Below are 14,632 nucleotides of genomic sequence, written 5' to 3'. Positions count from 1 at the left end.
AATCACTGTTGCTGTAAGGTCAGTTGGCCAGTGCCAACTGTAGGCTCCTAAATGTCTCATCACTTCACAGCATCATTCAAAACCACTGCATTCCCAGGATCAGGATCAATTCTACCTACTATGGCGGTTTGAAGGAAGGACACAAACTGCCTGAAGATTGTTCAAGACAACAAGCAAGTGTCCCTCTGATGCAGTTAGATTGCCCTGACAGGCTTGCTATCGGAATTGGCCAGTCAAAGGTCCTGCTAATGGCATTTCCAGTATTAATGAAATGACTAATCTTCAATCCAGTATATTACGATTTATTGTATTTTTTTAAATACAGTGATTTAGGTTCTCTTTGAAAAATCCAATATTTGGTTTCGCTTTAGGTTTTTTGCTCTGTCTATTGAAAGACAAACATCTAATCTATTTTATAAACTGGTGTTGGATTTTAGTGTCGTGTTACTCCTAAGTACTTTAAACTTGTTCCTTTAAGCCGGACTGGTCTATGCCACAGCTACCCAGAACTAAAGTAAGGTTTTTCAAACAAACCTAACTGGACCTGCTGAAGAACTTCAGAATCAGACTGAGCAGTATATAAGATGGCTTGAATAGATGAATTTGAATATGAGCAGTGCTGCATATCCCCTTCGGGATTTTACCCTAGACAAAACATCAAAGTAGTTATGCTTGATGAATGGGTCTATGTACTCGCTTTTGACATTAAGTTGAGGAGTCTGTATGCAGCACAATTGACAGCACTCCTCTGGTGCATTTGAAGGATACCTTTCATCTCAGCCTTTTGTCAGCATAGCTGTGAAAATCTGAAAGGCATCCATCCGTCCATTTGGTAATGCTTTGCAAAAAACACCATATATCCCTTCGGAAACCACACCAAAGGAGAGGATAAATATCTTCAGTCCTATTCCCAGGCAAGTATATGCAAACCTCTTATCATCCAGGAAAGTCAAAATTAAGAACTCTAAGTCATCGCTTAATTCAGATGAGAACCGCGTACCTTGTAGAAAAAATAAGCTTTGAATTTGACCAGGTTTGACAAGGAATAGTATTTTGTCTTTGTAAGAAAAAAATAGTCCACGTTAAACATTTCAGATGCATTATGCTGACAAGTCCTTTGTTTTAAGCTGAAAAAACACATGAGCTGCAATAAGACACTCTAACGGGCCATCACTAACATTCTGTTATTTATATCCTAGCTGGGAGCATGTGTCAAAAGGGAAGGGATTCCAAATATTCTTCAGAACCCCTACTTCTAATAAACATACTATGAATACTTGTATGTATTAGTAAGGCCTGCATGACTACAATAGTATGTTTGGCAATCATGTATTGGATTGCATTTTTAAAACAGTAACAGAACTTCACTGCAATGTTTAAATAAGTCTAGGACATAAACATTGTCAATTTAATAGAATGACAAAATAAGGCCCCCCCGCCACCCCGATTTATTTCTCTACGGGCAGGGAAAGAAGTTTGAAGACCACTGCTGTAGAGGATGAACACCTAGCAGGAGCTCTAACAAGAAAAATACCGTAAAGTGTCCATCTCTTCACAGAGTTTCTCAAGTGCTTCATGCTTCTGATCCAACTGCCCTTGAAGCTCATCCATTGCAGCAAGATGGGATTCTGAAGACTGCTTCAATTCAGATTCTTTACTAGCTAGAGACCTTTGGGCATCCAACAGCATCCTAGGAAAGAAAACGTTTGAGTATGCAACAAATCAGAATCTTTCCAAAATCCACTATGCTACATCGCTTAAAGAATAGTTGTGTACAAAAAGTGATCAGCTTATAAGGGATACCATCTTTAAGCAGCATTGAGATTTAATATGACATTAGTTCAAGAAAACCAAATACTTTGAATGACTTGGCCCAGCATTCACTTTTAGGAAACTGAATTTCATTTCCTGGAATTTCAGATAAAGGGATTATGTTCAGAATTATCTGAAGGAAAAGGACTTTGATTACATTAAATACAGAGGTGGGATGCAGCAACCAGGGTGACTGATTCCTGATCACAGGGCTCACGGTTCGATCCTGGTACTGCCAGCAGCTCAGCACCATGCGACTGGGCAATAGCTCACTTAATCGCCCTGAAGGGCCCCAGTGCCTTTGGACCTTTAGGGGTGGGTAGTTTGTGCTTTACAAATACTGGATTTATATGGTTTAAAAAATGTTGATTCTGAGGAAATTGAAGGCTAGCGTTAAATACCAATGAGCATTTGAATGCAAGGGCCAAAAATGAATCTCATGAGGTCCCTTAACGCCACAGTTTTGTAGGTCTAGATAGCCATGGTCCAATAACACAGCAAGTGATTGAACATGTACCACTGCAGAAAGCTTCAGAATGAGTGTTTTGCATTCTTAAAGTATTGCGTGATAGCAGCTGGCACAGAAGTAACTGTGTGGTAGGTTGCCCAGAAGGAATCTCTGGCGAAGATATAACTTGTATGAGTTATGAGACTAGTCATCATTTTGAAGGTTCAGATCACTAAATCTAAATAGTATATACACTTAAAACCCTGCAAGCTGAACTGAAGTATAACAAAAATCAAGGCTAGGCAAAGATCTGCCAAATCAGAGAATCCATATTGCTTTACGTTTTGTCCATTACGCACCTTGAAAATTCTTCTTCTGCTTGAGCTGTAGATCGCTGGATTTCTTGAAGCTGCCGCTCTTTGTCCAAAACAGAGGTGTCCAACACTACAACTTTTTCCAACAAAGTGGAATTCTTGTTCTTCAGACTTTCCACTTCTGTGCTTACTGACAACTTGTAACTGAAGTACACAGAAAGAAATACTTAACTTTACACAACCTGTTGAAACTCTTGATGTCATCAACTAGAGGCCTGATTAATAAAGCATTTCCTGTGTAGTTGTGCAAAACAGGCTTACTTGCGCCTCTGTATTTACAGGAGTAGCATATGTTTAACTCAAGAAGGGAAGGTATCCAAATTATAGATGTTTTAATGAGCGAGCTTTATGCCATGAAATTCATAAGTCTCACATATGCCAAAAGTAAGATAACCACACACATTGATCTCAAAATCAGAGATAGATATTCAGTTACAATTTACATCCAAGGCATAAGCAAATTTACTCCTAGAAAAATCTGTGAACCTGGCTTGAAACAGAAGACAAAGCATTTTACGTAGTGTAGCAAAGTGCCCCTTTTTGACATTGCAGCCTGACTTTTTGCCTAGTATCCGATGCAAATTTGGCATAAGTTCACTGGGTTCTCTCTATCCAGGTCCCTAGTGCCAGATGTCAATCCCTAAAAGTGGAAACATTGTTCCTGCAATGGATAATACCTTAGCACCCACTGCAAGTCCTGAGTCAATGATATACCTGGTAACCAGGCAAGGCAGCTATAGAGTCCCTAAGGGCTGCAGCATGTATTGTGCCACCCTAAGGGACCTCTTAGCACCAATATGAAAACTGTCATTGAAGACTGTGTGCCACGGTGCAGAGAAAAGTGATGTTTAAATTGATAAAATCTATGCCCATTATTGGCTAGTAGGTCTTCCTGCTCAGGAAGCTGTATGACAGATAGTGCTGACCAAAAAGCCTTGGAGTTAACCTTTTCAAATTGCTAGTGTTATCCAGTACACCTACATGGACTGATCTATCCTGGACTCCCCCTGCACTCTAATCACTCTTCTCCACATCTCTTCTGACCCCTGCTACTGCTTTTAAACATTACCCAGTGCGTACTGCATTTATAAATATAGATATTCTTTAGGCCTGCTTAACAAATGTACATATTACTTACGGTTATAATATTCCATGCATAACATGTATATAGGTCACTGCATAGTTTACATACAAGTGTTTTGATTACATGCTTATGGTTCTCTGTACAGTTGCTTCACCACTGAATTATTGAAAGATCAGAAAAAACATTTAGCTTAAAGTACAGCAACACTTGAAAGTTTGAGTTTATTAAAATACAACTTCAATCCAAATACATTACCTCTTATACATATAAACCCTTCCAGCATGTATCCCTCCTTAATTTGATCAGAGACCTTTTTATCCAATCCACTTCCAGAGACCCCTAACACCCCCATCTCTTTACTCATCACAAACTTCATCACTAATCATTTATGGGTTCCAGAATAGCATACTACTCGCTGATTAAAGGTTCGATGACTCATGAGGAATAGTAAGCACTATATAAATACAATCAACTGAGATTTAAGAACTGAACTAAAACGCATCTCTCTAATTCACCCTTCATGAACTCTCCATCAATCTCGAGTCAGAAATATGTGGGAAGGCAGGCGCCGAGACCTAGGCTGGAGGTCGCCAACAGGTGGGGTGGCATGTAGCCAGAAGACAAACTATGAGAAAACCTCTAAACTAACCTTTGTTTTACTGATGGCTAAAAGCTATTAAACAAATTCCTACAGCATGATTAATTCATACAACTATTTTATGGTTTATAAAAATATTTTTCATCTTAAACTTCTCATAGATTTGTTTTATCATAATAGACCTTCATGTATTTACAATTTTAATATAAAACTGGTCATGATACAAGCTTGAAAAACATTTTACAAAATTGTCCATAACTTATTAGGAAACCAGATAACCAGCCAACATCTCAAAGGATAATATAAATATATGGTCCTGTATGCACTGTGAGCTACATGCTGCGTAGTTGCTTCTATCGGATGAGAGCCATACAGAATCGCTCGGATAACCCCTGTCCGTGTCTGTTGACATTTATCTAGCACATAATAGTCCTGATGAAGGTGGATTGATGGGATATCCACCGAAACGTGCGTAGACCATTTTTAGATACAAGGGAATCCTACCAGAGACCTATACAAGAGAAGAACTGGAATGGACGCAATTGTAGAAAGGAATTCCATTTTCAATTGTCTGTCAATGATATAGGATCCCACGTTTTTTCGAGTCCTTTCACAATGTTTGTGTTGTGTGTGTGAATGTTAGTGTGCTTGTAGAGTTTTGAGAGGTGTGAATGCAGGTTTGATGGGTGTTCTTTGGGGTATGGACAATTTTATAAATTGAGTTTCAAGCTTGTACCATGACAAGTTTTGTATTAAAACTGTAAATACATGAATGTATTTATTATGATAAAACAAATCTATATGTGAAAAAAGATTAAGATTAAAAAGATGATAGATTTTTATAAACAAAATACAGTTGTATGAATTAATCGTGTTGTAGGCAGTTTTGGGGATATGTCTACAAGAGCAGCTTTTAGCCATCAGTAAAACAAAGTGGGTTAGTTTAGAGGTTCTCTCAGTTTACTTAACCCTCCTCTATAACCCAAAATTAAGTAGGGGGTACCTTCTCTTTTTAAAAATGTAGCCAGAAGACAGACATGTGAACAAGAAACCGTGTTAATCCCTCAGATAAGCACAGTGATACCACAATGGTCCAGGGAGATTTTCCCCAATAAAGATATGGCCAGAGAAGAGCGTGCATTCCCCAAAACACCATAAAGTTAGATGCTACATGAAGATAGGACTACAGACAACCAGGACACAGCACATGTAGTGATCACGTCCCCCTCATGCCAAACATCTGGACAGGTTACCCACTGGCCTCCATTGTGTCCACGCAGGATCAAGGCACACCTGCATTTGTTATCAGGGACATTATTTATGACCCCAAAGACTAGGCCCGCATTCTTTTAGCAAATAAAGGACCGACTGATGCACTTTACAATACCCAAATTAATGTAAGAATCCTTGTCTTGGTGGATTACACTTCGAGACAGTTCAGACCCACTTCTGTAACCCTGCTCCTGGCTGAAGTGTTTGGCAAAACAGTAACTGTTGGTTTAATTAAACACCTCTTGTTGGACTTGGCCCTTTTTGGCAGGTTGACCCCTAAACCTGGTCTTTACTCTGACATGGTGTTGGTGGTTTTAGGCCTCTGGGCACTTTAGCACTGTGGTCTAGTGTAAAGTGCATGCGCTCGGTGTACATTTGGTAACGTTGGCCTGCCCTCCCATAGGAATGCATTCCCTGATCAGAGTGTTGGTGGTAATTCCTGGAAAGAGAGGAACAGCTTGGGCGAGTTTAGTATGTATGAAATTGTGAGAATAAATGCTGCGCAATGGTGTGCACAGATTATGACTATTTGAGAAATGCCACTTTCAGAAGTGGGAATTTGTGTGCCATGTGTCTGCCTGCCTGATGTGAATTGCATGTCTGGCTTGTGAGTGACAGGGACTGGGAGGCGTGTGTGGCTCCAGAAGGGGCAGGGTGAGTCAGCACTCGGCTGAAAGGGAAATCTGTGCTGGGATTAGTGGGAGGAGTAATCCCCTGACCAGGACTGTTCCCAGCCTGTACAATGCTGGCTCCGCCCCCTTTATGTCTGATAACCTAGCCCCCACCTGACAAAAGGGGAAGAGGAGCGTGGAAAACAGTGCTCCAATTCCCCCCTGACCTGTTGCATCTAGTTCCCCCATGCCCTGCACTACAAAGGAATGCCTAGTACAGTATAGTGGTTGTGACCCAATGAATTTGTTCTTCTTGGTCTTGTTCTGTGCTGGGGGCTTGCTGGGGCCCAGGAGGAACCGCCACAGGGGCTTACCTCCCTGCTGGAGGGGCCCGTGTGCTGGTCTCCCTGGGCCCAGTTATGTCCCATGGACCTTTTGTTTCCCTTGATCTCCAGGACCTTAAAGAACTTTTTGCTGCATCTTGCGCCCTGTGAGCGCTTTTATTTTAAGTATCCTGAAGGGGAGCGCTGTGATTTAATTTCCGAGAGAGGAGAACTGGAGCTTCGCAGCACTGGGCTGCACATCGCTGCTGAGGGAATCCCCAGAGTAGGGATTCTCCCGTGATGCCCAAATGGCAGGTGCCCAACCCATGTTTTCCTTTATTCCCACTAGTGACCACCCCGCATTTGGATTTTTGGTTGCCTTTGTTTTGGAGAGCGGGTCCCCAACCCGCTCAGTTTTTATAGCAGGTGACCACCCTGCATGGTTGGCCTTAGCGGGTGCCCACCCCGCACTGCACAGAGAAGGGAAAGGAAAAACTGCTGCCACGATCGGAAGCCAGGTGCGTCCGCCTGATTGTGGGTGGGGCTTGCCTACACCTTGGAACCTAGAGGGCTCCACTTCCGCCCACCTCACAGAGGAGAGAGGTCCTGGCAGTGGGGAGAGGTGCTGCAGCTGGTCGGTGGGGCTCCCGGGAAGCTCAGGGAAGCCCTGTGCAGACCAGAGAGCACCGGTGAAGTGGGGAGGACCCCCAGCCCCGAAGTGCAGAGAGGAGCGCAGAGTCCCACGGAGAGCCGGTGAGTGGGACTTGAATCAATGGGGGGGGGGGGGGGGGGGGGGGTTGGGCAGGGTCAATTTTGAGTGCCTGAGCGGTCCCGCCATTGCGGGCCACTCAGACGATGGGGGCAGGTTGGGTTGTCAGAGCTCCAGAGCGGTGCCCCAGCATGCCGGGGTCTCTTGGTGTATTCCCAGCTGCACCGCACCAGCGCAGGCAGCTGCCATGTGGCTGCAGTTGTTTGGAGGGCCCCAGTGGGGGCCAGAGTGCACCATGGAGGTAAGTTATGTAGAGTCCCAGGTAGGGGGCTCCCCAGAGGCACATAGTCTGTGCCTGGAGCACTTGGATGCTCCCGAGGGGCCCGTACCCATTTGGCCACATTTTACAATTAGCGGCAGCTGCACCATTTAGGCTGACATTTCTTTGGGAGCATTTTTTAATGAGATGGGAGTGAGTATTACTCCTCTGCCCCAGCGCAATTGTGGATTCTGATGCATTGGCAGTTGCCCTGGCACTTTTGGGACATGGGGCATTTGAGCCCTCTGAGAAGGCCAGTTGGCCAGGGGGACTATGAGGTTGTTAAGGTGCCAGGCCCTAATGTGAAGCGCAGGAAATGCGATTCATGTACTGTTTTTTTATGCACCGTGATTTATGCCTCTACTGTGGTTTAGGTTATGAGTAGGCGGTCTGGTTTTAGGTTTAAACCTATAATAAACTGATAAAACCCCACCGGAAGGGAAATAGCCCTCACCAGTGTAAACATATAAACACTGAAAAAAAACCTGCACAACCACAAACTAAATTCCATTTGAAGACAGGAAAAGGAGTGAAAGTCATTTTTATTTCTTCCTGAAGGGACCAATACAATGTAACTTTGTTATATAAGGTAGCAGTAAAAAAGACTGGGCTAGCATTATTCTGCTTGAGTTTTGTTGTTTATGGATGTCACTGTTTTTTTCCTTTTTTTTGTGGTCTTTGGTCTAAAGATACAGGGGTTAGAATCATGTTTTAGATGTTTATTTTATAAACTGTAGAGAATCAGGAAATATCAAAATCATATTTGATTTTTTGGCTACATTGGAGTCTCACTTATAGGACAAATGTAGGTTTCATAAGAATGGGTAAAAAACCTTGATACATCATCCCCCTTTTCTGTTGAGTCAGTTTTGATAGGTGAATTGCCAATTGCCCCAGGCTTTAAACATTCAATGCAAGGTATAGTGACATGGAATATTTGAAAAGAGTGCATACACAAATCTGAGATACTGGTGAAAACATGACACCAGACTTTTGGAATACATGGAACGCAGTGTCACTTGGAATGCTGGTGCAAAAAGTTCTTACCAAATTCAACAAAGATTGGAGTGATATTGTAATATTTACATAGATTCAGCTACCTATATGAAAAAGTTGTGATGACCTGTCAAAATCGATACCTGAGCTGAAGTGCTTCCCTGTAAGAGATCCTTGCCACTTATTAGATGGTATGCTGAAAGCATCTTTACAAACTTCAGAGTTAATAAAGAATGCTATAGACTTTTTAGGCCATTCTGGTGCACTGTTTTGTTATGCAAGTTAACTAAAATGCAAATATTTCTCATTTTGTGGCATCAAAGGAAGTCATCCCAACTGTCCCTTAGCTGATGGTTTGCAGTCTTAGAGGCTATATTATCCACGTGGCAACTGTTTACAGAAATTTTGCTGAGTGATGATGCCAAAGGCAAGAAATGTGAGGATCTCTGGTCACATATTGATCGAGATTTGAAAAAAAGTACACTACTGCATTTTTAGATTTTTACAGGAAAGCATGACTGCTGTAGTGGACATAATACATAAACTAGAGTCTGAAAACACCCTTGTGTACCAAGTGTTCAGCATAATTGGTGTAGATGTGAAAGATCTCCTTGAGAGTAGGCTGGGCGACACTTAGGGACTTTGGCACTGCAACATTTTCCCTGTTAGAGTGCTTGCCACTTGGTAAGCAAAGAAATGTTGAGGAGCAATTCAGGAACTATTATTTTACAATGTATGAGAAATAGCCCTTCACCAACCATGGAATTTGAAGTCAATGAAGCCTCACTGTGGTACTCTGCACAAGTTATAGATGCCTTACATAAAGGGACATTTTCTCCGGAGTTTCAAAAGTGCTGCCTCATTTTTGACCACTTCAATAACTGAGGGCATATGCGCCCAGTTCAACGCATATGTTGCAGAACCTGTCGCAGAGAATCACAATCTTCAGGTGCACCAGTATTGGCATGGAAAGCTATGTCAGTGGCCAGAGTAAGCAAATTGTGTACTGGCTATTTTGGCGTTGCCTGTCTCAAGTGCCAATGTTTAAGAGGACCTTTTAACAGATAAAGGTTTAATTGGGAAGGTGAGCGTGCATGACCAAAGACTCACTGAAGTATTGTATGGTGTACTACGATAAGTTTGATTTGTAAAAATGTATTTGGACCTCATACACTGTACATACACTGTCTATATAACATGTACTATTGTTGCAGAAAGCAAGCAATAATAAAAGCAAAAAGTTCCATAAACACCGAAAAAACTTTGTTTTTAATGGCGAGAAAATGTGCAACCACTGATAACCACTTTTATTAAGGTATTGAAATCACTTGAAAACACTGAAAAAACCCCACCAAAATTTACCAAAAATAGAAACTGAAAACAGGAAAGCCTAGTTAGGAGGTTTTGCATATTGTGGTTTATGCTTGGAAGGTTATTCTCCACTGTGATTTACGTCTAATGTGAGTTATGATTAGATGGTTAGGGTCTAATATGTTTAGGCTTATGAGGTTGGCGTATAATATATTTTGCGCCTGATGTGATACTGTGCATAATATGGTTTATGTTGCAGGATAATGCTGAGAACAGTGTTTGCCAGTAATTACTGGGTGTGTTCTACGTTTATTATAAGTTCTACATTTACTATATTCACTTTGATTGTTATGACAGTGGTCCAAGTGACCCTGTCATGTGTACATAATCCCCTGTAAATGTTACCTAGTGCCAGATGGCACAGTGTATATTGTGTGATTACTATTCTAATGTATTTTATGATACTAAAAAGGCTATGTTTGATATAACCTTGTGTGGAGTTCCTTTTGTGGTGTGCTGTTGCTGTGGGGGTGTTGCGCAAATGCTTTACATTTTGCCTCCGGGATAAGCCTGACTGCTCATGCCAAGCTACCAAGGGGGTGAGCAGGGGTTATCTTTGGCGTGTAACTCCCTTGCCCTGACTAGTGGTGGTTTCTGCCTGGCTTTGGCAGAAGCCTTAGCCAACCAGAAATCCCATTTCTAACATCTTGTCTTGCTTTTTCAAGGTAAATTCATAAAGCAACATTTTGTTAACACAGATAGGAGAGATTGGTGTAGGAAGCTTGGTTTGTTGCAGTAATCCCCATAATTGTTTGCTAGACTACTGATGTACTTTGCATTGATAGACCCTGGGAACCCGATTGGTAGGGACCCAGGGCACGTGTTCTTTCCAAACACTGTACCTTGCAGCCCCCAATTGACAACTCTGGCCACATGTAGGTCCCTTGTAAAAGGTTCCATGGGTACCAAGGGCACTGTAACCAGGGAAGGCTCTTCAGGCCAGCATCACTTATTGTGCCACCCGTAGAGGCCCTGTACCTCTACACAGCCATTGCAGGCTGCATGTTAAGTGAAGAGTCAACATGGCACACATCCCTGTGTGCCATGCCTTCAAGCCACTGCCCTGGCATAGGTCAGCCACCCCTCTAGCTGGGTGCACTATACCAGTAGTGAGGGTACAGGTGCATGAGCCCTGTACCCCTACAGTGTGTAGGCCAATTCTTAGACATTGTAAGTGCAGTAATGCCATTAAGAGTACATGTGCTGGGAGTTTGTCATTACGAACTCCATAGCACCATAATGGTTTTACTGAAGACGGGGAAATTTGATATCAAACTTCGCAGCACATTAAACTCACAGTGTGGAATTTAATTGAAAATGCACTCAAAGGGCATCTTAGAGATGCCACCTGAAAAACGACCGGCCTCTGGTGGGTTCTCCGACTGGTACACACCAGCCTGCCACCACGAGACGTTTCTGGACCCCTGGGGTGGGAGCCTTTACTGCCCAAGCGCAAAAACAGCCATTCCTGGGCGGAGGTGGGCACACCTCCCACAGGCCAGGAAGAGCCATCTGTGGCAGGGGAGCTTCAAAGGCCTTTCCGCCTTTGTAACGCAACCCCCAGCCTCTCCTGTATCAGGAGCAGGCCCACTTCCGGTCTCCCCTCCTTTTCGGCGGTAAGACAGGTGGAAAAATGGGCCAGACACTCTCCAATGAGTATTCGGGATTGTGCCCACTCACCCACGTGGGGTGAGCACACCAAGGGTGTAGTCACCCTAAGGTCAGTAGCCCATTGGCTAGTGACTTAGAGACCCCTAAATGAACAAGTTACTTATCTTCGGTAACGATGTATCTGTAAGAAAGATTAGTTAGATTGCTCACCTTAGAATATCCCCAGGCGTCAGACTGGATCCGGAAGATTTAAGCAATACACCTTGCGCGTCGCTAGGCGTAGTCTGCGGCTCCGCGTCCGTTGTTTGGTGTCGTGCGCCGGAATGATGGAGTACTTAGACGCCGCCCTCGCGCGCGGCCGTCAGTTCTTGTACATAGCTTTCCGCGCCAGGAACGCATAGCCATGCAAGAGACCGACACTGGTGCCAAAAAATCTAGGGCCCTGAAAAGGATAGCCTTAACCCTAGATGTCAGTTCGCAGAACGGGGAGGATGAGTGGGTCGGTGACGAATCTAACTAACTAATGTTTCTTACAGATACATCGTTACCGAAGGTAAGTAACTTGTTCATCTGAAAGAAACAAGTTAGTTAGATTCCTCACCTTAGAATAGATACCCAAGCAATACCAACCCCGGTGGTGGGTCTGCGAACCAAGATCACACCAGAAAGTCCTGGAGGACAGAACGGCCATAGAAGCCATCCCTCCGGACTTGGCTGTCTAGGCAATAATGCCTGGCAAACGTGTGCAGCGAAGCCCACGTCGCCGCCCGACAGATGTCCTGCAAAGGGACTCCCCGTCCCAAAGCAGTAGTAGCCGCTGTGGCCCGAGTAGAATGGGCTCGCAGCCCAACAGGAGGGTCCTTTTTTGCCAAGGAATAACCGATTTTTATACACAAAACGACCCACCGGGAGATGGTCCGTTTGTGCACAGCTTTCCCCTTCTTAGCACCCACGTAGCCAACGAAAAGCTGGTCGTCCACCCGGAACGGTTTTGTGCGGTCTAAATAAAAGGAGAGCGCACGTTTTGGGTCCAGACGGTGGAGCCGCTCTTCCTCTTTGGAAGGATGCGGAAAGAAGGTGGGAAAGGTGACAGATTGCCCAAGATGAAAGGGGGTCACCACTTTCGGTAGAAAAGAAGGACAAGGCCGAAGGACAACCTTGTCCGGATGAACCGATAGAAAAGGAGGGTTGGACGATCGAGCCTGGAGCTCACTCACCCGTCTAGCCGAGGTGATGGCTACCAGGAAAGCAGTCTTAAGAGTCAGAAGACGAAGAGGACAATTGTGAAGAGGCTCAAAGGGAGCGCACATCAGAAATGTTAAGACAAGATTCAAGTCCCACTGAGGCATTACGAAAGGCACAGGAGGGAACGTGTGAGTAATGCCTTTAAGAAAGCGTGAAACTACAGGGGACTTGAAAAGAGAAGGCTGATCAGGAAGCCGTAAGAAGGCAGAGATGGCAGCAAGATAACCTTTCAAGGTGCCCATGGCAGAGCCCTGCTGGGCCAAAGAAAGAGGAGAACCTCAGAAAGAGGGGCGTAAAGGGGATCCACAGCCTTTGCTGTGCACCATGCCACAAATTTGTTCCACCAGCAGGCATATATAGTCTTTGTGGAGGGACGCCTGGCTGCCAGAATGATATCACAGGCTTCAGGAGGCAAGTCAAATGGCAGCAACTGCCACCGCTCAATCTCCACGCATGGAGGTGGAGGCTGGACAGGTTCGGGAGGAGGACCTTCCCCTGCTGCTGCGACAGAAGATCCTCCCGAAGGGGCAGACGTATCGGAGGATCGGTCAACATACTGAGTAGATCGGGATACCAGTACCTTCGTGCCCAATCCGGAGCCACCAAGATGACTTGGGCCCGGTCGTGCCTGATCTTCAGCACTCTGGGCAGAAGTGGTATAGGCGGAAAGGCGCACAACAGACCGCAACTCCACTCGCGACTTAAAGCGTCGCCGAGCGAGTGCCGCCTTGGAAATTCCAATGCGCAGAACTGCTGACATTGCGCGTTCTCGTCAGTGGCGAATAGATCTAACCAAGGCTCTCCCCACTGCTGAAAGACCTTGCGCCACCTCTGAGTTCAGACGCCATTCGTCATCCATCATGCACCGGCGGCTGAGTTAGTCTGCTCTGGCGTTCAGAGAGCCCGCCAGATGTTGAACCACTAGGGTGACGCCCTGGTGTTCCAGCCATGTCCAGAGGCGCAGAGCCTCCTGACAAAGGGTCCACGACCCCACCCCGCCCTGTTTGTTGCAATACCACATGGCGGTGGTGTTGTCCGTGGACACCTGCACGACACTTCCCCGGACAGAGGGAAGGATCTCCGCTCCAACAAGTTGATGTGGAGGCGAGACTCCGCCGGAGACCAGAGGCCTCTGATCTCCGCCTCTCCCATATGGCCACCCCATCCCAGGAGGGACGCGTCCGTCACTACGACATGCTCCAGTAGGGGTAGGGAGAGGCTATTGCCCGTGACCCAATCGCAGCCCGTGAGCCACAACTGCAACTGCTGTGCAGTGCCCTCCGAGATCAAGACATGGTCGGACAGGTTGCCGTGATGCTGGGCCCACTGAAACTTCAGGTCCCACTGCAGAGCCCACATGCACCGCCTGGTGTGATGCACTAGTAGGATGCAGGAGGCCATCAGCCCCAGAAGCCGCAACACTAGCCTGACCGAAACCCAGGATAGAGGCCGAAAGATGGGAATCAGGGCCTGTATATCCCAGACCCGCTGTTCCGGTGGATAAACCCGGAACTGCGCCGAATCTAGAACCGCTCCGATGAAGAGGAGCTTCTGAGAGGGGCTCAGGTGTGACTTCGGCACGTTGATGGAAAACCCCAGCAAATGCAGGAGATCCGCCGTAGTCTGGAGGTGGGAGACGACTGCCTGGGGCGAGCCCGCCTTCAACAACCAGTCGTCGAGATAGGGGATCTCTGGAAACCCTGATCTGCGCAGATGAGCTGCGACCACCGCCATCACTTTCGTGAACACCCAAGGGGCACTGGTAAGGCCGAAGGGGAGCACGGTGAACTGAAAGTGCTCTTGACCCACCGTGAACCGCAGGTAACGCCGGTGGGCCGGCAGGACGGGCATGTGGAAAT

The 14,632-nt window shown here is 45.4% G+C and overlaps 1 protein-coding gene across 1 annotated transcript in view; it reads right to left on the bottom strand.

Annotated features, from left to right (window-relative positions):
* HMMR (hyaluronan mediated motility receptor) overlaps positions 1–14,632 on the bottom strand; it is a 415,301-nt gene that overhangs the window by 69,788 nt on the left and 330,881 nt on the right. Inside the window, exons 17-18 of the mRNA XM_085617832.1 lie at positions 2,620–2,778; positions 1,535–1,690 (exon numbers count right to left, since the gene is read on the bottom strand). Coding sequence (XP_085473958.1) covers positions 1,535–1,690; positions 2,620–2,778 — 315 coding nt within the window. The remainder of the gene's footprint in view (positions 1–1,534; positions 1,691–2,619; positions 2,779–14,632) is intronic.

Source organism: Triturus cristatus, chromosome 7 (genome assembly GCF_964204655.1).
Source record: "Triturus cristatus chromosome 7, aTriCri1.1, whole genome shotgun sequence".
Taxonomy (NCBI): domain Eukaryota; kingdom Metazoa; phylum Chordata; class Amphibia; order Caudata; family Salamandridae; genus Triturus; species Triturus cristatus.
The sequence above is the reverse complement of the archived record's forward strand: the minus strand, read 5'-3'. Positions and strand labels throughout refer to the sequence as shown.